General features: G+C 42.0%; 2 protein-coding genes and 1 long non-coding RNA gene across 7 annotated transcripts in view; 1 reads left to right on the forward strand and 2 right to left on the reverse strand.

Annotated features, from left to right (window-relative positions):
• The window catches only part of TRIM13 (tripartite motif containing 13), a 78258-nt gene that overhangs the window by 44189 nt on the left and 11770 nt on the right, over positions 1 to 22299 (forward strand). The window contains exons 1-3 of one of the 5 annotated variants that reach the window (XM_012466235.3): positions 11251 to 11634; positions 14775 to 14899; positions 16450 to 16535. Coding sequence is in view for 1 of the 5 variants with exons in the window: in XM_064373595.1 (XP_064229665.1) it covers positions 14747 to 14899 (153 nt within the window). In the remaining 4 variants the exon portion in view is untranslated. Of the gene's footprint in view, positions 1 to 11250; positions 11635 to 14396; positions 14900 to 15816; positions 15919 to 16449; positions 16536 to 22299 lie in introns of those variants that run through there. The other 4 variants (XM_012466234.3, XM_021674541.2, XM_064373595.1 and 1 more) reach the window with 4 other exon arrangements.
• Positions 8729 to 15495, reverse strand: LOC135273859 (uncharacterized). The gene is made up of 2 exons (XR_010341644.1): positions 14823 to 15495; positions 8729 to 10034 (listed from the first exon to the last, which is right to left on the reverse strand). It is a non-coding gene; the product is annotated as an uncharacterized LOC135273859 (long non-coding RNA).
• Positions 15556 to 22299, reverse strand: part of LOC105726707 (uncharacterized) — an 83761-nt gene continuing 77017 nt past the window's right edge. Inside the window, exons 9-11 of the mRNA XM_064373443.1 lie at positions 20513 to 20811; positions 15661 to 16185; positions 15556 to 15563 (exon numbers count right to left, since the gene is read on the reverse strand). Coding sequence (XP_064229513.1) covers positions 15556 to 15563; positions 15661 to 16185; positions 20513 to 20597 — 618 coding nt within the window. The 5' untranslated portion in view covers positions 20598 to 20811. The remainder of the gene's footprint in view (positions 15564 to 15660; positions 16186 to 20512; positions 20812 to 22299) is intronic.

The following is a 22299-nucleotide window of genomic DNA, read 5'->3' on the forward strand; positions in this document are numbered from 1 at the left end:
TGCACCCTGTTACTTTCCTCATCTGCAAAATTCATGTTTCTAAAATCCCCTTGTGGGGTTGCTGTGAGGATGAGCTGAAAAGATGTGTGTGGTGTCACAGCATGATTTGCTTGATCAATGGAAGTTATTGTTAGCAGTCTACTTCTTGCTTTTGTAGAGTTGTGTTTTTTGTAGAGTTCTAGCTCTTTTGTTCACAGACAGGGTGACTATGTAATTTATCATCCAACCTGGGAATTAATAAATGAAATGAAAGATTAAGTGGAGGAGAGTCTGGACTCAAAGGTGTGGTCAGGACTCTTCCCAAACAAACCTGAACAAATATGGTTACCTTCCCTAAGACTAATGCATGGGCAGACTGAGCAGCCTGTGGGAGAAAGCTGGCTGCCATCATTCTGCCACCTACTGCTGTAGGAACAACAAGTCAGAAGCAGACTGGCACGCAAAGCTAGACCTTGTCTGTGTTGGGAAGACTTACATGGTGTGCTGGTGAAGAACTAACAACTGCTGAGCACAGTGGCTCATGCCTGTAATCCCAGCACTTTGGGAGGCCAAGGTGGGAGGATTGCTTGAGACCAGAAGTTTGAGAACAGCCTGGACCACCTAGTGAGACCCTGTCTCTACAAAAAAATCATTTTTTTAAAAATTAGCCGGTCCTGGTGACATGCACCTGTAGTCCCAGCTACTGAGGAGGCTGAGGCAGGTGGATCATTTGAGCCCGGGAGTTAGAGATTACAGTGAGCTATGATTGTGCCACTGTACTCCAGCCTGGGCAACTGAGCAAGGCACTGTCTCTAAAAATAAACAAACCAAAAGACTAACAACCTGGTCTTTGAAAAATATTGAGTAACCAGGCACGGTGGCTCACACCTGTGATCCCAACAGTTTGGGAGGCTGAGGCAGGTGGATCACTTGAGGTCAGGAGCTCAAGACCAGCCTGGCCAACATGGTGAAACCCCATCTCTTCTAAAAATACAAAAAAGTAGCTGAGTGTGGTGGCAGGCAACTGTAATCCTGGCTACTCAAGAGGTTGAGGCATGAGAATTGCTTGAACCCAGGAGATAGAGGCTGCAGTGAGCCGAGATCAGGCCATTGCACTCCAGCCTGGGTGAGAAGAGTGAAACTCTGTCTCAGACAAAAAAAAAAAAAAAAGAAAGAAAAAGAAAATTACTGAGTGAAGAAGCCTTCTTCCCTTCCTCCCCCACCACCTTATAATTTGGCAAAGGGCCTCCCTCTGTTGGGCCTACATTGTTTTCTAGGAGATAAAAATAGCCATGTGCCAAGATAGCATCAAACCTGCAGGGGCAGGTGAGGACTTCAGCATAGGGGTATAAGCAGGTCTTTTCTTGTGAGCCAGGCTACACAGCTTTATGCTACTGTGTTAATTTCTCTTTATTACTTGCCAACACAGTGATAATAGAACTTTAGCAGAAATTTAAGAGTAACTAGCAGAAATTTAAGAGTAACTGGTATTACTTTAAAATACCTTTTTCAAGGCTCCCACTGCAGACCTTCGGAATCCAAATCCCCCAAGATTCAGTATATTTAACTGGTGTCCAGGGCAGTTTCTATGACCTCAAAAAGTTGGGAAGCATTGCCCTCATGTTTAGAAAAGTCCTTTAAACTTTTCAGCTTTGACTTAGTTGTGCTATGGATGTTGAAAAATGCCTTTTGTCAGGCTGGACGTGGTGGCCGAAGCCTGTAATCTCAGCACTTTGGGAGGCCGAGGCAGGCAGATTACAAGGTCAGTTCAAGACCAGCCTGACCAACTTCGTGAAACCCTGTCTCTACTAAAAATATAAAAATTAGCCAGGTGTGGTGGTGTGCACCTGTAATACCAGCTACTCAGGAGGCTGAGGCAGGAGAATCATTTGAACCTGGGAGGCAGAGGTCGCAGTGAGCCAAGATGGCGCCACAGCACTCCAGCCTGGGCAACAGAGCGAGACTTCATCACACAAAAAAAGTATCATTTTGAAGACCATGGAAAAATGCAGAAGTGATTAACATCTTCAGTAGATACAGTGCAATGCAAAATGCTACATGTTAAAAATCAGGGTGAGGTGCTATACATTTTAAGAAGGCACTATAGGCCAGGTGTGGTGGCTCACACCTGTAATCCCAGCGCTTTGGGAGACTAAGGCAGGCAGATCACCTGGGGTCAGTAGTTCAAAACCTCCCTGGCCAACATGGTGAAACCCTGTCTCTACTAAAAATATAAAAATTAGCCGGGCGTGGTATCTTGTGCCTGTAATCCCAGCTACTTGGGAGGCTGAGGCAGGAGAATCACTTGACCTCGGGAGGCAGGAGATTGGACCACTGTACTCCAGCCTGGGTGACAGAGCAAGACTTTGTCTCAAAAAAAAAAAGGCACTATAGCCATGTAACACAAAGATGATAGAATCTTACTCCTAAGCTGTAGCCACACACAACCACACCCAAGGTTCCCCAAGGAAAACAGATGCATAGAGAACACTAGCAAATAGAATTAAAGCACCACTTTGCTACAAATACTCCAGTAAGCTGGGCCTGAGCACTGCTTTGGACTTCCAGGCTCTACGCTTCCTCTATCTCCCAGGCATAATAGACTTACCTTAGTGAAAGCACATCAAAGATGCCTGGTCCTCTGCCTGAGAGGCAGGAGATCCTGGTTTCAGCAGTGAAAAAGAGGCAGCAAAAAAGAAGCAGTGAACAAAGAGGCAGCAAAAAAAAAAAAAAAAAAATTGGCTGGGGAGAGTTCCCTCTGATCATCTCTTCTCAACTCTGTATTTGCTGAAATCAAGTTGGTACCTTGAAACCAGCCATGTTGGGTGTCTTTATATCTTGGAAATGGGCAAACATCACAAAGTAGAGCTGCCCAATCCCCATCCAAAGTTGACTGTTAACTATTTATCAGCATGCCAGTGGGAGAGACCAGAAAGCATGCTAGCCTCCCCGACCTGTCAGTTGGCCTTGGTTTTGTGCACCACTCTGTCTCACTGTAGGAACAGAATGAAAGCTATGTCTGGATTCACAGTAATAAAGATGATGATGATGATGACAATATCTATTGAGCACTTCCAGTTACTGTGTTCACTGGTCCAAGTGTTTCATATGCATTCCCTTAATCTATACTCAAAGCACTTTATCAAATGAGGATTGCCATGATCTCTACATATGAGGAAACTGAGGATCAGAGCAGGGAAGTAACTTGTCTAATGTTACGCAGCTGAGGAATAGACAATTCTGGATTCCAATTCAGGCAAGGCCATTCTAAAGGCTCAGCACTGACCTCAATAGCAACCATTTCCTGGGGAAGCCTGGCAGAGAGAATGGCAAAGCTTCTTCCTTAACTAGCAGTTGATAGCATGGATTGCCAATTGCTATGATGGAATCATTTATATTTTAAAATGTGCATCTTTGCATATTGTAATACAGTTTTTACATAGATTTTCTTTTCTTTTCTTTTTTTTTTTTGGAGATGGAGTTTTGCTCTTGTTGTCCAGGCTGGAGTGCAATGGCGCAATCTGGGCTCACTGCAACCTCTGCCTCCTGGGTTCAAGAGATTCTCCTGCCTCAGCCTCCCAAGTAGCTGGGATTATAGGCATGTGCCACCATGCCTGGCTAATTTTGCATTTTTAGTAGAGACAGGGTTTCTCCATGTTGGTCAGGCTGGTCTCAAACTCCCGACCTCAGGTGATCTGCCCACCTTGGCTTCCCAAAGTATTGAGATTACAAGCGTGAGCTATATATCTCTTGGGTAAAGATCTAGGAATAGATTTGCTGAATCATATGGTAATCCTATGTTTAAGTTTTCCAGGAACTGCCAAACTTTTTTTTTACCGAGTGTAGGTCAGCAACTTTTATTTATTTATTTTTAAGAGATGGGGTCTTGCTGTGTTGCTGAGGCTGACCTGCTGCTTCCTTGAATTCCTGGGTTCAAATGATTCTCCTGCTTCAGCCTCCCAAGTAGCTGGAACTACAGGAGCATGCCACCATGCCCTGGCTAATTTTTAAATGTTTTGTAGCAATAGGGTCTCACCAACAACTTTTAGAATAACTTATTTTTATCATTGTAAAAGTAATACAGTATAGAAACTTTGAAAAACCCAGAAAATTATAGAAATTTTGAAAAACCTAGAAAAGAATCAGGACAAAATACAATAATTCTCACTTTTCACTACTGTGGGTAGCTACTGTTAATGTTGTAGTCTGTCTTCTTAATATGTGCATATGCACATGCACACACACACAAATACAGATAGGCCCTGACTTATAATGGTTCGATTTATGACTTTTTGAATTTGCTATGGGTTTACTGGGGTACTAAATGTATTTGACAATATTTTCAACTTACTGTAGGTTTACCAGGACATAATCCCATTGTAAGTAGAAAAGCACGTGTAACTGGCATCATACTGCATATGATCTTTGGAAAAATTTTTTTTGGCAAGGCGTGGTGGCTCATGCCTGTAATCCCAACACTTTGGGAGGCTGAGGCGGGTGGATCACCTGAGGTAAGGAGTTCAAGACCAGCCTGACCAATATGGTGAAACCCTGTTTCTACTTAAAATACAAAAACTAGACGGGCATGGTGGTGCATGCCTGTAATCCCAGCTACTCGAGAGGCTGAAGTAGGAGAATCTCTTGAACCCTGGGAGGTGGAGGTTGCAGTGAGCCAAGGTTGCACCACTGCACTCCAGCCGAGGTGACAGTGAGACTCTATCTCAAAAAAAAAAAAAAAGAAAAAGAAATTAGCTGGATGTGGTGGTGTGTGCCTGTAATCCCAGCTACTCTGGACGATGAGGCATGAGAATAGCTCGAACCCAGGAAGGGGAGGTTACAGTGAGCTGAGATCACACCACTGCACTCTAGCCTGGCAACAGAGAGAGATTCTGTCTCAAAAAAAAAATAATTTTTTTTTTCACTTAGCAAAAAGTTATGAATTTTTCAAGTTGTAATCTTCCAAAACATGATTTTAAAATAGTTACACTATTATTTTATATTAATGTACCAGGATTCATTTAACCCATATCCTTTTGATGTATAGTTAGGATATTCCTAATTTTCCCCTGACAACTCTATAATAAATATGTTATACTTGGTAAAAATATTGTGGTGTTCATTATTTTTTCCTAGAATAAATTTCTAAAGATTGGATTAATTATGTGTATTTTGAGTGTTTCTAATACAGATTTCCAAACCTTCCTCCAAAAGTTTGTATCCATCTGCATTGGGCTCTAGCAGCAAACAAGATGGTCTGACCACTAGACAGAAGCCTATGGTAATTATGATGTTTTAAATATCTGCCAATTTAATGGACTGAAAAAAGTCATGCCAGTATTTTGCTTGGCATCTCTTACATTATCAATGAGAATGGAATTTTTTTCTCATGCTTACTGATCATTTGTATTTCTTTTTTTTAATGCCCTGTTTTTCAATCTTTGTGTTTGTCTTGTTACTCATTTGGAACAGTCTGTATTATAGATCCATGCATTGCATGTATTTGTTCCAATTGAGTTTGTCTTTTCCCTTTTTTTTTTTTTTGAGACGGAGTTTGGCTCTTGTTGCCCAGGCTGGACTGCAGTGGCATGATCTCAGCTCACTACAATGTTCGCCTCTCGGGTTCAAGTGATTCTCCTGCCTCAGCCTCCCAAGGAGCTGGGATTACAGGCACCCGCCACCATGCCCAGCTAATTTTTGTGTTTTTAGTAGAGACTGGGTTTCACCATGTTGGTCAGGCTGGTATCGAACTCCAGACTTCAGGTGATTCACCCACCTTGGCTTCCCAAAGTGCTGGGATTACATGTCTTTTTCTTCTACGAATTTATCTTTTTTTGGTGTACATTACAAAAGTAATAGATGTTCCATGTAAAAAATATTTTAAAATTATGAAGGAAAAATGAAGTAGGCAAACATATCAGTGCATAAATAAATAAAATGAAAACCAAAAATACAAACAATTTTAAAACTATAAAAAATATTGAAAAATTCCCATATTCCATCCTTTCAAATTCAGAATTTGTTGTATATTCCTATAAATATTTTTTCTTTTCCATTCTATCAATTACATTTCTTTTCAAAATTGAAATCATAGTATGTTGGGATTCACTCAGGGTGATTGGCAAAATATTGAGGGAAACATTAGGGAAAGTTGTAAGACTACAGTCTCAAGCCTTTTGGAAAGCCAAAAGGTTTTAACGGGACAGGTTGAAGACAGTCAGTTCTTACCTTATAGCATTAGGTCATAGGGTGAAGATTAGGGATAATAGAAGCTTCCCCAGTTAAGTGTGTTTACCTCTTATTCCTTTTTCTCTACTCTAACTACTTGTTTAGTCATGTAAACTTTGTGCTGGATGGTCTTCTCAGGGGGAGGTAGAAGGGGAATTACCCATTAATGGTGTTTACTCTGGGTCCTGGAACCAAAAGCTTTTATCGTTTCTAAAACCACTCTTTTAACCATGTTAATTATCCATAAGTTGTTGTCTTAGAACCTCTGTTATTAACTCTATACTGAATAAATGTGAGGAGGAACAGCTAGTAAGAGGTCAGGCAGCTGCAGTTGCCCTCTGAGAGCAGCTAACGACCTCCCTAGCCCACTCGATTCACTGTACTTTGTGTGTAAGTGTATTTATTCATCCATCATGGAGTCAGGGTTTGCAGGACAGACTCCCACAGGTGGTGATCATGTGTCAAGAGTACACACACTGTTTTTAATTTGATTATTCACTTACTATATCATATACATATCTCTATGTCAATACATATAGCTTTATCTTCTTTTTAATAGTTACATACTATTATATGACATGTTTTTTAACATTAAAAAGTTTTACATTTTTATTTAGTCATATCATTCCATCTTTTTATGGCATATTGCTTAATGTTTATGCTTAGAAAGAAGGTTCTCAAGTTTTTATAAGAACTCTCTGGCCAGGTGCAGTGACTCATGCCTGTAATCCCAGCACTTTGGGAGGCTGAGGCTGGCAGATCACAAGGTCAAGAGATAGAGACCATCCTGGACAACATGGTGAAACACTGTCTCCACTAAAAATACAAAAAATTAGCCAGGCATGGTGGTGCGTGCCTGTAGTCCCAGCTACTCTGGAGGCTGAGGCAGGGGAATCGCTTGAACCTGAGCGGCGGAGGTTGCAGTGAGCCGAGATCGTGCCATTGCACTCCATCCTGGTGACAGAGTAAGACTCTCTCAAAAAAAAAAAAAGAAAGAAAATGAAGACTATCAGCACATCTGTGTAAACTCTAGGAAGAGTCAGACTATAGAAGGAGTATAGTAAACCTTGCTGTGTAAAGAAAGGATGGAAAGCTACTTTGTTTTGATAAGATAAAATGTACTGTAGTGCCTATTTGGAATAAATTAAAATTCAGAGTACTTACCATTTCAGCTTGTCTCAACAGCAAATTTTTAGAAGTCTGAAATACATCAATATTGGGAAATAGAGGACTGTTGCTTCCTTAAGATATTCATGAAATCACTGGTTTAGGTGCTGGGAATGCAATGATGGGGAAACATGCACACACACACCAACACACATACATACAATCCCAGCTCTTAGGGACTGTATAGTCAAGTGGAGAGACAAACATTATTTAAATAATGACACAAATAAATATCACAAACTGCAGTGTGCATGATGGAAAAGGAGTATTAGATGATATGAGATGATTAACAGGGATCTGTTATTGGCCTGAAATGTGGAAAAGCTAACCTGAGACTGTCAGTTGTGCTATGGTTGGAGGATGGGGATTAGAGGTGGCTGGTGAGGGCCTGCATTAGGGAAGGAACTAAGTGTGCAGGAGCCCTGATGCTGGAAGTGGTATGAGCCTTGGGTAACACAAGGGCTAACCCAAATGCCTACAGAGAGTAAGGATCGTGGGAGAGGAAGAAGTGTTAAATTCAGTTTTCATCATTTAAAAATAGTCTAACAATAGGCAAACAATTTGTGTTTTTTACAGGGATTGTAAGAGTCAATAAATGATTACTGAACTCCTAAGAAGGTCCTAAAACTGAGTGTTTGAGGAATTCCAGAATTTAAATGTTGGGTAGAAAAGGATGACCCAACAAGTATTCCTGAGTCTGAAGAAGAAAAGCCAGGAGTGAGTTTAGTGTTACTAATGGCAGAGGAAAAGAGGGCCTTTTAAGAAGGAGGCAGTGAGGCTGGGTGTGGTGGCTCATGCCTATAATCCCAGCATTTTGGGAGGCTGAAACAGGTGGATCACCTGAGGTCTGGAGTTTGAGACCAGCCTAACATGGAGAAACCCTGTCTTCTACTAAAAATACAAAAAAATTAGCTGGGTGTGGTGGTGTATGACTGTAATCCCAGCTACTTGGGAGGCTAAGACAAGAGAATTGCTTGAACCCAGGAGGTGCAGATTGTGGTGAGCCAAGATCGCACCACTGTACTCTAGCCTGGGTGACAAGGGTGAAACTCTGTTTCAAAAAAAAAAAAAGGAGGCAGTGGTACTCAGAGTTGAAAGCTACTAAAAGATCAAGGAAAATGAGAACTGAAAAAATATCTATTGGATTTTGCAACATGGAGGCTAATGACTTTCACAAAATGCTTAAAATGCATGGATATTGTATAATCAGCTCCAAGCATCTTCCTGAATTATCTGTGTCTTTTGTCTAACTGGGAGAGGTGTGGGTTGCTTTAGACCGAATTCATGCTTCTGGAGATCTGGGGGCATTCTAGCAACAATCCAGATGGTGTTACAAATAAGACCATTATAAGATAAACACATTTTAACAAGGCATTTATTACCCAATGCTTTAATATTAGAGAGACCCAATTGGGCTCATGTTAAAAACAATGAAGCATCTATTTCTTATGCAATGCTGTATAGCGAAGTATCTGAGAAGTCTAGATCCTCAGAACCAAAACATTCTATGCATTGGTCTATTGCCTTTATTTGAGACAGACAGTGTGCTTATGGTACAGGTATCTACCAGCTACTGAAAACTGCAGAAGCCCTACCCAGGATTTATCCTTATTTATAGAAGAAATACTCTAAAAATCTCTCATAAAACAGGATGAAAGTAGTTTTCTAACCCAAAATGTCATCATAATTGACACTTCTCAGGGTAAAAATTGAGCACATAATGATGAATGAACTCAGAAAGATTCAAAATAAACAATGTATACAAATCAAGCTCTCAAACAATTGCAAATATATAGTATCTATTAGTATTTAGCTGAATTAATCATTTCTTAAGCCCCTGTTTATAAAAGATAAAGTTCTGGCCGGGCGCGGTGGCTCAAGCCTGTAATCCCAGCACTTTGGGAGGCCGAGGCGGGTGGATCACGAGGTCAAGAGATCGAGACCATCCTGGTCAACATGGTGAAACCCCGTCTCTACTAATACAAAAAATTAGCTGGGCACGGTGGCGCGTGCCTGTAATCCCAGCTACTCAGGAGGCTGAGGCAGGAGAATTGCCTGAACCCAGGAGGCGGAAGTTGCGGTGAGCCGAGATCGCACCATTGCACTCCAGCCTGGGTAACGAGCGAAACTCCGTCTCAAAAAAAAAAAAAAAAAAAAAAAAAAAAAAAAAAAAAAGATAAAGTTCTATATATATGGGAATTAAATTTAGAAAAACATTTAATTGTCATAATTAAATGTAATCATTGTTAAAATATCAAAACAATAATACATTTCAGAGAATATATTCATAATGATTTTTAAAGCTCTAGTGAAGCATACTCTAAAATGTAGCTAAGCAATCTATTAACACCGGCCTTTTACACAACACAGTTACAATTATTCTAGTAAGATAAATTGGTTGGGTGCAGTGATTCATGCCTGTAATCCCAGCACTTTGGGAGGCTGAGGTGGGTGGATCACCTGAAGTCAGGAGTTCAAGACCAGCTTGGTCAACATGGCGAATCCCTGTCTCTACTAAAAATACAAAATATTATCCGGGCGTGGTGGTGGGCTCCAGCTACTTGGGAGGCTGAGTCAGGAGAATTGCTTGAATCTGAGAGACAGAGGTTGCAGTGAGCCGAGGTTGTACCACTGCACTCCAGCCTGGGTGACAGAGTGAGACTCTGTCTCAAAAGAGAAAACAAAAAGATAAATTATACATATGATTGATATACAAGGAAATTATATGTATTCACATATATATAATTTCCTTTTGGAAGATTTTAGGAAAATATTTGCCACAATTAATGATTTTTATATTTTATTTATAAATTGAATACTTTGACAAAATATTATATTAAATGGTTCAATAGGATTGAACCATATATGCTGTACTTTTATATATGTTATTGCATTTTTAAAAATCTGTAACTTTCAGTAACAAACCTCAAAATATTAATATAAATTTCTTGGCACAGTGGCTCATGTCCATAATTCCAGCACTTTGATTGGCCAAAGCGGGTGGATCACTTGAGTCTGTGAGTTTGAGACTAGCCTGGGCAAAATGGCAAAGCACCACTTCTACAAAAAATACAAAAATTATCTAGGTGTGGCGCAGGGTACCTGTAGTCCCAGCTACTAGGGAGGTTGAGGTGGGAGGATCTCACTGCAGATCCACTATTGCAGTGAGCTGTGACTGGGCAATAGAGCGAGACCTTGTCTCAAAATTAAATAAATAAATAAATAATTTTCTTCCTCTTTAAATCTTGGACCTAGTTATCAGATCAATCTTGCTAAAATTCTGCTTTCATTCATGCATATTATTCAGTGGCTCCTCACTTCCTACAAAATGAAGTTCAGCTCTTTGTTCTCACATGCAAAACATTTCAATATTTGGCTTCAAACTTTATTTCCAAACCAAGCCACGCTCATCTCCACACTGAGCTTGTGCTGTGTTCCTCATCTCGAAAGCTCTTCCTCTTTCTCTTCTTCAAATCTTGTGATCTTTAAAGATGCAGTTCAACTCCCACCTACCTCCCTTATGAAATCTTCCCTTATGTTTCTGGTGCCTTCCCCTGGCCTTGTCTTCATCACTTATTTTGGTGTTTAAACAACCACTATTATGTACTAAGTAACAGTACTTGTTTTTTTTTTTTTTTTTTTTTGAGACAGAGTTTCCACTCTTGTGGCCCAGGCTGGAATGCAATGTCGAGATCTTGGCTCACTGCAACCTCGGCCTCCTGGATTCAAGTGATTTTCTTGCCTCAGCCTCCTGACTAGCTGAGATTACAGGCATCCGCCACCACACCCAGCTAATTTTTGTATTTTTAGTAGAGACAGGGTTTTGCCATGTTGGCCAGGCTGCTCTCAAACTACTGTCCTCTGGTCATCCAGCCTCAGCCTCCCAAAGTGCTGGGATTACAGGTGTGAGCCACTGTGCTCGGCCTTGTGTCTCTTAACCAAATGGGAATTACCTTTGGTGCCTCGCACAATCCTAAGAATTATAAAATTTGACAGAGTATTAAATTATAAGCATATGCTAGTATTACCTTAATTATCTCTGACTTATTTTACTTTATTTTTACAGTTTTTCTATCTACAGAAATAGTATAACTAAAGGCTAAGTTTACTAATGCTTAAGTGTCTCTCATTCTCTTTCAAATCGAAGTGATCTTGCTGTTGTCTCCATTTAATGCATGATCTTCACTGTGCAACTGAAATATACAGGGTCTGGAATTTTCCTCAAACCATGGACTAATTCCCTTTAATTTCATCAAGTGTTAGGTAAGTTTCTGTGTTTTGTGATAAATGCATTTTTACCTTCCTTTTAATGGAATATTTGAATGTTCAATTTCTCCAAAAATACAGAACTTAAACCCAAAAAACAGTAAGGTTTTCCTTTCATTTGAGTTTGATGTTTTTCGTTTTTCTCTCCTTTCTCCAAGCACAGGGGAAGAGATATAAAAGTGGAGAGATATATGTTTTTAAAGGCCACCCTGGGCTAGATGCAGAAAAGCAGAAATTATGGTGCTAGCTTCCTCTACTGCATAAGCAGTTTAACTCTGCTTATGACTATTGTACTTGAGTCCCAAGTTTACAGATCTAGGGAAATCATGCCTACAAATGAGCTTGGTTTTCTTCTTGCATATAACAGCACCAATTACTTATTAAACACCTACTGTATGTCAGATACAATGTTGGTTGCTTTATATATTACCTAATTTTCATGATCTAATGTATCATGATTCCCATTTTATAGAGGAGAAAACTGAGGATTAGAGATGCTAAGTAACTTGAACAACTAGTAAATGGCAGAGCTAGAGTTTAGATGCAGAACTGATTCCAAACCCTATGCTCTTTTCACTACATCTCGCATTGTCAGTGTCTTTTATTGGCAGGAATTCTCACTGGGGAATGTTGGCGCTTGCATCTGTAACTGGCAGCTAAAGGGAAGGACAGAATAATAATAAAAAATTTCCATTGTATTTGAGGAGGTTTACCAGACCTCTTCCCCTATGCACAGTTGCTCCAGGCTTTGTTATTAGATGTTCCTCACTCTGACAATTTACACTTCAGTGTACACTAAATTTGGCACTGTTCCTTTTGTTATGGAACATCTGATCACTTCTGCCTGGGTAGGTGGAGAGGAGAGCTGAGAAGATTTTATCTTTGTCAAGGCTCAGGATGAAAACAATACTAGGAAGTAAATCAATGGAAGAATATACATTTTATACTAAAAATGTACATATGATAATATGTAGTATATTTTAAATTTACTATTTATATATTTTTCAGAGGGGCTGGCGGTGGCGGGGGTAGCATGATACATTTATCACACAAGATGAAACTTATACATAAAGACTAGATATATCTATAGTCTTAGTGCTGTGCTGATATATAAATTCCAAGTTTCAGTTGTTATTTGAAGATCAATAGAAGGAAATTCCAGTGTGACAAGAATGTTGACAATCCTGTGTTATCTCTACCAGGATTTAGTTCCACTGTGCTCTTCCAGGAAGGATTTATCTAGTCACTTTACCTGTGGCAGTTTCTGGGTCACTGTTCTGTGTATTAGGACCACAGGAGGAGAGAAAGGGTTATTCTTCGTTCTCCATTTTTCCACACTTAAGAGAGTTTGACATACTATGTTTTCTAGTTAGTAGTTAATTTTGTTTAACAGTCTAGAGATTGCTACACTGATTTAATGAGTTTTACACTTACTTGGGCAAAAGTTTATTAGTATCTACCACCAACCAGATCTAACTACATAAATATGCATCATATAATTGTATTAAGGATAATGTGTGGGTTTTAAATGTGAACCTTGAAAATCTGAGCCACATTCCAGTTAATTTAGAAAGTTTATTTTGCCAAGGTTGAGGATGTGTGCCCATGATAATGGCCTCAGGAGGTCCTGACATACCCAAGGTGGTCAGAGTACAGTTTGGTTTTGTACATTTTAGGCAGACATGAGACATCAATCAACATATGTAAGGTGAACACTGGTTCAGTCCAGAAAAGGTGGGACAATTCAAAACAGGAAGGGGCTTCCAGGTCTTAGGGAGCTAAGAGGCAAATCGTTGCATTCTTTTGAGTTTCTGATTAGCCTTTCCAAAGGAGGCAATCAGATATTCATTATCTGTGAGCAGAGGGGTGACTTTGTATAGAATGGGAGGCAGGTTTAGCCTAAGCAGTTCCCAGCTGGACTTTTCCCTTTAGCTTAGTGATTTTGGGGCCCCAAGATCTTCCTTTTACATGCGTTAGTAACTGTTCACTCTTGTGAAATATCATTTTAATATTAGGGTATCTGAAATGTTTCCATATGGCTGGGTGCTGTGGCTCATGCCTGTAATCCCAGCACTTTGGGAGGCTGAGGCCCGATGAACACTTGAGCCCAGGAGTTTGACACCAGCCTGGGCAACATAGTGAGACCCTGTCTCCACAAATAATAAAATTAGCCAGGCATGGTGGCACATGCCTGTGGTCCCAGCTACTTGGGAGGCTAAGGCGGGAGGATCACTTGAGCCCAGGAGGTTGAGGCTGTAGTAAGCCTCGATCCTGCCACTGTACTCCATCCAGCCTGGGAGACAGAGATAGATAGACCCTGTCTTAAAACCAACCAACAAACAACGATAACAAATAATGAGATGTTTCTATAGATCACTTTGTTTTTTAAAACACTAAATTGATTGATTGATTGATCGAGATGGAATATCACTCTGTCGCCCAGGCTGGAGTGCAGTGGCACGGCGTCGGCTCACTGCAACCCCGGGTTCAAGCGATTCTCCTGTCTCAGCCTCCCAAGTAGCTGGGACTACCAGCATGCGTCACCGTGCCAGGCTAATTTTTTAATTGTTATTTTAATTTTTGTATTTTTAGGAGGGACGAAGTTTCACCATGTTGGCCAGGCCCGTCTCGAACTCCTGTCCTCAGGTGATCGGCCCGCCTCGACCTCCCAAAGTGCTGCGATTACAGCTGTGAGCCACTGCGCCTGGCCTAAAAACACTTAGTAGGGAACTGGGGTGCAGTTTTGTCACTGACAGTTACGGTGCTGTAGAAAGAACCCATATCTGGAATCTGCCTTTAGCCTCAGCTCTGCCTCGTTTTACCTTGGAAAAGTCAATTCACCTGTTTTCTCATTTATATAGAATGAGGATCATGATTTCTATACCGCAGTGTTCTTATGAGACTGAATGACAGAAGTTAAAAGTTTTCTACGAAGGCAAAGTTAGGTTTCTTATATTACAGCAGGAAGAGATATGATCAAAGAGAAGTGGGAATCTCAGGAGAAGGATGTGGTCAGGGGCTTTTATGGAGGTTGGACTAAGCATTATTAGTCAAGGAGCTCAACTGCCATGTATGGTAGGTCTCGAATACCGTTTCTCCAAAATAACCGATGTCCCCCCAAACCCAAACTTCCTCAGCTCGGATCAAACTCAATCCTGCAGCATGTTTTGAGATTCTGTACTCGCCTCACTTCCCCCGACTGTCAATTTTGGAGGAGCCATTCCTTCATCATCCATGTTTGCATCCTCCTCACCGCTCATTGGTAAGTGCTTAGTGCGTTTGCTATCGTGGGGTGGACATAATAATCAGGTTAGTGACTTAATAACTGTTCATGGTGGATCTTTAAAGCCAATTTGAAAGTTCACCCTTCCCCCAAAGGCAAAAGCAGGCGTTCCTTTTCTTAAAAGAGAATTTTAAACAGAACTGGGTCTTTGGTGTCCTGCGTAAAGCCGGCAAAGAAAGAGGGTCACGGTTGGGGGTGGGGGTGAGGGGCGATACAGAAACCTCTTCTGGTGGTGCCTTGCCCGGAGCCCAAGTCTAGAGCCCTGGCGCGCTCCCAACGCGAATCGGTGACTCCGCGGGGAGCGCGGTGCGGAGGTGCCCGTCCCACCCTACCCCTTGTGGGGTGCGGGGCTCAATTTCCCGGAGCCAAGGGGCCGGCTTCTGGTCCTGAGATGCGGATGAAGTGGTGTGAAGGGTTGGGCTTTTTTTTTTGTTCCTAAAAATGCAACGAACAAAAAAAAAAGTACAACAATCCAAACCCAACCATCTTATTGCATGGCGGCTTAACTGGGAGACTTTCTTCCCAGGCGGCTCCATCCGGGACGGCGCCGCGTCCAGTCGAGCCCACCGTCTGGGCGAACGGCGTCCACTTCCCGGAGCTGCGACCCAGCCCCTGCGGGCGGGCATCTGGCGTGCTCAGGCCTCTGGAAGAGAGAAAAGCCCGCAGCCCGACCCTCCCCTTCCTGGGTGGGCGGCGGGAGTCGGCGGCGGTTGGAGACGCCGGAAGAAGCGCGGCAGCACCTCCCGGCTCCCTCCGCTGGGACAAGGCGTGGCTGGGGAGGCGGGACGCAGACGGAGCGGTCGGGGAGGCGGGGCCCGAGGTGCGGGCGGAGGCGGGCGACAGGGAGGGAGGAAGGAGGAGAGAGGAGGGAGGAGAGAGGGGGCGGGGGCGGGGCTCGCCGGAACTGTGAGTCCATTTTGCGACGGTGCTGGGCGCGTACCGTGCGGTCCGTGAGGTTGGAGGACAGGCGGTAGCGCGGCCTCTCCCGCTCGCCAGAGGTCGGAGATAAGTACCTGCCGCCCGGCTACTCTCGGGGAAACGGGGTGGTCCTCGAACCTGCAGTGATGGTGGGGACTTGCCCAGGCCAGCAGGGACCTGCGTGGGTGGGGGACTGACGAAGGCCTTCTGAGCTCCAGTCCCGGCAGCACTGGAAACCGGCGGAGCACTGTCACGGGCGTGGGGAGGAGCGGTCTTCGGTGGGCGCCGGGGCAGTGTATCTGTGGTCCAGAAAACCTGCTCCGGCCCTGCTACCAGCGTGTCCACATCTAGAAGAGAAAAGATGGGTGTGGGTCCTAGGTTAGAGCGCGCTGCCTGCATCAGGCGCTGACCTGGAGACGTTGCATGGCGCCCGGGGGAGGGCGCCCTAACCGAGAAGCTGCTTAATACAAAGAGCTCCAGGCTCCTGGCGCTTCACCAGGTCTAAACAGTCTGGCTTTATTTGTGGGGGCGATTGAAAAAAATAAGGGTCAAAATTTAGGATCCTATGCACACAAATGCGTAATACTGTTCTTTTTCTTCTTTCATTGCAGTAGCCTCTAGTTCGTTAGTCAAAACGTGAAAAAAAGACCTGGGAAATAGTAACCCTGCCAAATACATCAGCTTGTAGCAGACAGAGGTAAACTACAATAGTTTTCCTGTTATCCTCACTTAAAACAAAACAAAACAAAAAAAAACACCCAATTTCAATAGGCCCCACAACCTTCCAAAATGGAACTGTGTGTAGAATACGTATGTTCCCATCCACTTTCACTGTGGTCTTTGTTCTTTTCATATTTTGTTAAAACTTAGAAAAATAGAATTCACTTTTAGCAATTATTTATGTGGTATTTATCTTAAATTTAAATATCCAAACATTTATATTACAGAGGGCTTACGCACTTTTTTCCTAGGTGTTTTTTTTTTTTTTTTTCCTCTTCTATGCTTAGTGAATTGTCAGGCTGCTAGGGCTTGTAGAACAGGGCTTGAGTTTTCTAGAGACCTTTATACAATAGGCATTTTAAAAGCAGAATTTCATTTACACAGGCACTCCTAGTAGAACTTGATGGAGCTGTTGATTAACTGGTTATACTCCCTATCCTTTCCTACAAATACCTTCTTTTTTTTCCTTTCTACCAGCTGACTTACTAAACCTCCCTGGGAAGTCCTTGCATAACACGGGGCTGTTCTGTTTATTCTATTCTATTCTATTCTATTCATTTATGATAGGTTATCTGGCCTTAATTCTGCCACAGCTTTTGTTCAGATATGCTCATTTTCATGACACTGCTTTGTATCTGATATCCTATGTAATATTTGTTTTGCCTTGCCTTGAAATTACAGTTCAAGTTTAGAACCTTTTTTTGCTTGATACACTGATGCTACAAAATAACCTTAAATGTGTAGTTTGAACATATGTAATTAAATGTTATGTTTGTATAGTTTAGTAGTTTATGGAATTCTAACACATTACTGTTTCTAACAACACTAATAATACAGGAGTTATTAAATTATTTTTAGGTAGCTAGAAAGGGTAAAAGTTATCGGTGGAATTTTCCTTTAATAAAAAGTAGCCCCGCTGGGCGCAGGGGCTCATGCCTGTAATCCCAGCACTTTGGGAGGCCCAGGCGGGTCAGGAGTTCGACACCAGCCTGACCAACATGGTGAAACGCCGTCTCTATTAAATATAGAAAAATTAGCTGGGTGTCGTGGCACGCACCGGTAAACCCAGCTACTTAGGAGTCTGAGGCAGGAGAATCGCTTGAACCCCGGAGGCAACCACTGCGTTCCAGCCTGGGCGACAGAGCGAGACTCCGTCTCAAAAAAAAAAAAACAACCCTCAACTGGGCACAGTGGCTCACACCTGTAATCCTTGCACTTTTGGAGGCTGAGGCAGGTGGATCACTTGAGGTCAGGAGTTCCAAGACTAGCCTGGCCAATATGGTAAAATCCCATCTCTACTAAAAATACAAAAATTAGCCGGGTGTGTGCCTGTAATCCCAGCTACTCGGGAGGCTGAGGAAGAAGAATCGTTTGAACCCAGGAGGCAGAGGTTGCAGTGAGCCGACATCGCGCCACTGCACTCCAGCCTGGGCAAGAGTGAGACTTCATCTGGGGGAAAAAAAAAGCGGCCCCTAAACCATTTCTTTTCTAACAGAAAGCAGCCTGAAAAGTCAAGCAGCAAGCAGAAATAGGCAAGTTAGAAGCTTTTATATGTAAATGTCGCCAGCTGTATTTGGAAGCCAGGTACCTTCAAGTATGGTCTCTTGCTCCCTTTTCCTTATCACCGTGTGGGGGTGTCATGGTGACCACCAGCTAAAACCATGGGTGCAGGTATCATGGCGGCCCCGGGTAGATGCCACATTTGCATAATGAAATAATTTTTTTTTTTTTTTTGAGCTGGAGTTTCGCTCTTGTTGCCTAGTCTGGAGTGCAATGGCGCGATGTCAGCTCACTGCAACCTGCACCTCCCAGGTTCAAGCAATTCTCCTGCCTCAGCCTCCTGAGTAGCTGGGATTACATGCTAATTTTGTATTTTTTGTAGAGATGGGGTTTCTCCATGTTGGTTGGGCTGGTTTCAAACTTCAGACCTCAGGTGATCTGCCGGCCTTGGCCTCCTAAAGTGCTAGGCTTACAGGGCCAGTTTTTCCATGGGCTATGTAAATGGCATACCTGGTCAAACCAGTCTCCTGGGCGCTATGTAAATCTGTCACCCCCTCCCCACCGCCTTTTCAGTTTTCTGTACAAAATCGATTGCATTCCACCTCAAACCCAGAGACCCTCTCTTGGGTAACCTGCTTTCTCAGCATGAGGAAGGTTTCTTTATTAAACTTTCCCCTCCTAAGCTCCTAAACCCACTCCTCGTGTGTGTCCCTGTCCTGAATTCTTTCTTGGCACAAGACAACCGGGTATCCCCGAGACAACGGAGCCCTTTCATTACGGGGTAAATACTATAAAAATAATTTGAAAATTTTTTTCCAATAGATGGGATTCTCAGCTGTGTTGCCTAGGCTGGTCTTGAACTGGGCTCAAGTGATCCTCCTGCTTCAGCCTTCAGAGTAACCGAGCAGGTTCTGTGCTTTCTCTTTCACTGGAGAGTCTCTTAAACCTAGTTTGTAAAAACTGCAGAATTTCAGAAAGGTTTTTAGAGAGCTCATGATTATACTTCTTCATTTTATGAATAAGAATACTGAGTTCATGAGTCACTTTCTAGGTAGTGCTAAGGTCTAAGAATTAGAAAACTCAGGCTCTATGATGCCTAGTTTGCTGTGTAGAGTTGATATATCTCCATTTTTTGAGTGCTGGAGGTGTCTTAGTTTTTTGACTCCTAAAGGTGGGTATTTATCTAGATGATTTCTAAGATGCTTGCCCAGTATTTCTTTTATTTCTACCCATAACTTTTATTACCATCTATTACCAATATATATATAGGTTAAGACACAGATGGAGACTAATGTTAACTGCCTTAAGCTGTTTCATATTTTAAACTCGGGTAGGTACGGTAACAAGTGTGTCTTATTTTTGTTTTCTTACTAAGTCTTATAAAAGTATAGTTTTGTTATAAGGTTAGGAACTGCATAGAGAGGTGGAGCACTCTCATACATCATTGATTAGAATTCATAAAGTGATATATACCCTTTGTAGAGAGAAACCTAGTCATCTTTTCAAGAAAAGTGTCCTTACTCTTTGACCCAGAAATACATTTAAAAGAATTGTCTATGGAAATAATTAGAGCTGTGGAGCAAGACTTTTCTCTACAAGGTGTTAATCTAAATGTTACAATACCCACCCCCAAAAAAAACCTGACACACAAAACAACAAAAACAATATCAAACCCATAAATAAGCAATAAGAAAGCATATCATCAACATGGACTGTTATATTTTTCTGGAATATATAATGATAGGGGAAAGACATGTAATAAATGGATAAGGTAGATAAACAATTGTATTATGCTACCAGTTTTGTTAAAATGTGTGCATATATGGCCAGGCATGGTGGCTCATGCCTGTAATCCCAGCACTTTGGGAGGCTGAGGCAGGCAGATCACCTGAGGTCAGGAGTTCTAGACCAGCCTGACTAACATGGTGAAACCCCATCTCTACTAAAAATACAAAAATTAGCCAGGCATGGGGGCACACGCCTGTAATTCCACCTACTCAGTAGGCTGAGGAAGGAGAATCGCTTGAACCCAGGAGGCAGAGATTTCTGTCAGCTGAGATCGTGCCATTGCATTCTAGCCTGGGCAACAGAGTGAGATTCTGTCTCAAAGAAAAAAAAATGTGTGCACATGGACAGACACATGGAATTGGAATAAAGACACCAAAATAATAGTGGTTATTTCCTGCCGATGTGATTATGGATGGCTTTTTCCTCTGTATTTTCTATAATAGAAACAAGTTACTTTTATAATTTAAGAATACACAAAAGCTAGTTGCATGGATAACTTCCATTTTAGTATAATGCATTTTATGGTTTTCTTTTAATTGTGGTAAGAACATTTAACATGAGATCTATCACAAATTTCTAAGTGTATAGTACAATAGTGTCAACTATAGACATGAGTGGATCTCTAGAACTTATTTTTACGTGGCTTTCATAAGGTGTTTATCATACCTTTTAGAATAACAGCACTTGGCCAGGTGTGGTGGCTCAGGCCTGTAATCTCAGCACTTTGGAAGACTTGAGGTAGGTGGGTCATTTGAGGTCAGGAGTTCAAGACCACCCTGGCCAACATAGTGAAACCCCATCTCTACTAAAGATAAAAACATAGCCAGGTGTGGTGGTGCATGCTTGTAATCCCAGCTACTCGGTAGGCTGAGGCAGGAGAATTGCTTGAATCCAGGAGATGAAGGTTGCAATGAGCCAGGATTGCACCACTGCACTCCAGCCTGGGTGACTGAGTGAGACTCCGTCTAAAAAAAAAAAGAGTAATAGCATCTTTGTAAATGTTCTACATTTCTGAATTTAGGTCAGGAATTATCTTTTGGCTTATCTTTTATCTTTTAAAATATCTTTAGATCATTGGATTATCCATTTTAGTTCTTCATGAAAGACACTGCCATTGTCAGTATGTTGGTCTGGGACTCTAGATACTAGAATGATAAAAGAATAGAATGCTGACTGGGCACAATGGCTTATGCCTATAGTCCCAGCAATTTGGGAAGCCAGGGTGGTAGGATCACTTGAGGCCAGGAGTTTGAGACCAGCCTGGGGAACATAGCAAGAGTGTCTCCACAAAAGTAAAAAAATTAGCTGGGCATGGTGGCATGCAGTTGTAGTCCAGCTACTCAGGAGGATAAGGCAGGAAGATCACTTGAGCCCAGGAGTTCAAGGCTGTAGAGAGCTATGATTGTACTACTGTACTCCAGCCTGGGTAACAGAGCGAGACCTCTTTTTTTTTTTTTTAAAAGGACTGTGCTCACCTCTAATAACAGTACAGGTGTCCTTTCACATATATAACAATTATATTCCAGTCAAGCCTTCTATAAAGCAAATCCCCATAATATGAACTCTAATTTTGAATCATTTCCTTTTTTATTCTCTCCACCTTTCTTTGTGGAGATGAGGTCTTACCATGTTGCCCAGGGTGGTCTCAAAACTCCTGGGCTCAAGCAATCTTCCTGCTTAAGCCTCCCAAAGTGCTGGGATTACATTCATTTCTGTTAAAGACACATTTCTAATGAAAAAACTTTTTTGCAGATAGTTAAAATTACTGTCTCTCCTTATGGCATAAGCCCCTCAGGTGTATCCTACTTGGCAATAGTCTGACTCACAATTTAAAACTCTCAGAGGAGCTCTTCTTTTTTCTCCCTGCCTGTTTGCAGTATTGACTATGAGCTAGGCATGCCAACAGAACATCTAGCCAACCTGAAAACTGCTTAAGGTCAAGGATAATTAACTTTCTACTTCATGTATTATGAGGCCAGGTTTACTTAGAATAAGATATGCATATAATTCTGCACTGAGCTGAAGGAACTTTGTTCATATTAGTAATGTTTCTAATAGTCATCTCATAATGCTCATTTTTACTTGACAGAACATTACAGACTAAATAAGTAGTCCATATGTCTAGATAAAACTATCTACCAAATGCTGGACTTTGACAGTACTTTTTTTTTTTTTTTTTGAGAGATAGGGTCTTGCTGTGTCACCCAGGCTGGAGTGCACTGGCACAATCATCGTTTACTGTAACCTTGAACTTCTGGGCTCAAGTGATACTCCTGCGTCAGGCTCCCAGCTATCTGGGACTATAGGTGTGTGCCATAGCACTGAGCTATTTTTTTTTTTAGTTTTGGAGGAATGGGGTCTTGCTATGTTGTGCAAGCAGGTCTTGAACTCCTGGGCTCAAGCAGTCTTCTTGCCTTGGTCTCCCAAAATGTTAGCATTACAGGAATGAGCCA

Source organism: Aotus nancymaae, unplaced genomic scaffold (genome assembly GCF_030222135.1).
Source record: "Aotus nancymaae isolate 86718 unplaced genomic scaffold, 86718_ANA_hifiasm-v0.15.2.pri h1tg000009l, whole genome shotgun sequence".
Classification (NCBI taxonomy): domain Eukaryota; kingdom Metazoa; phylum Chordata; class Mammalia; order Primates; family Aotidae; genus Aotus; species Aotus nancymaae.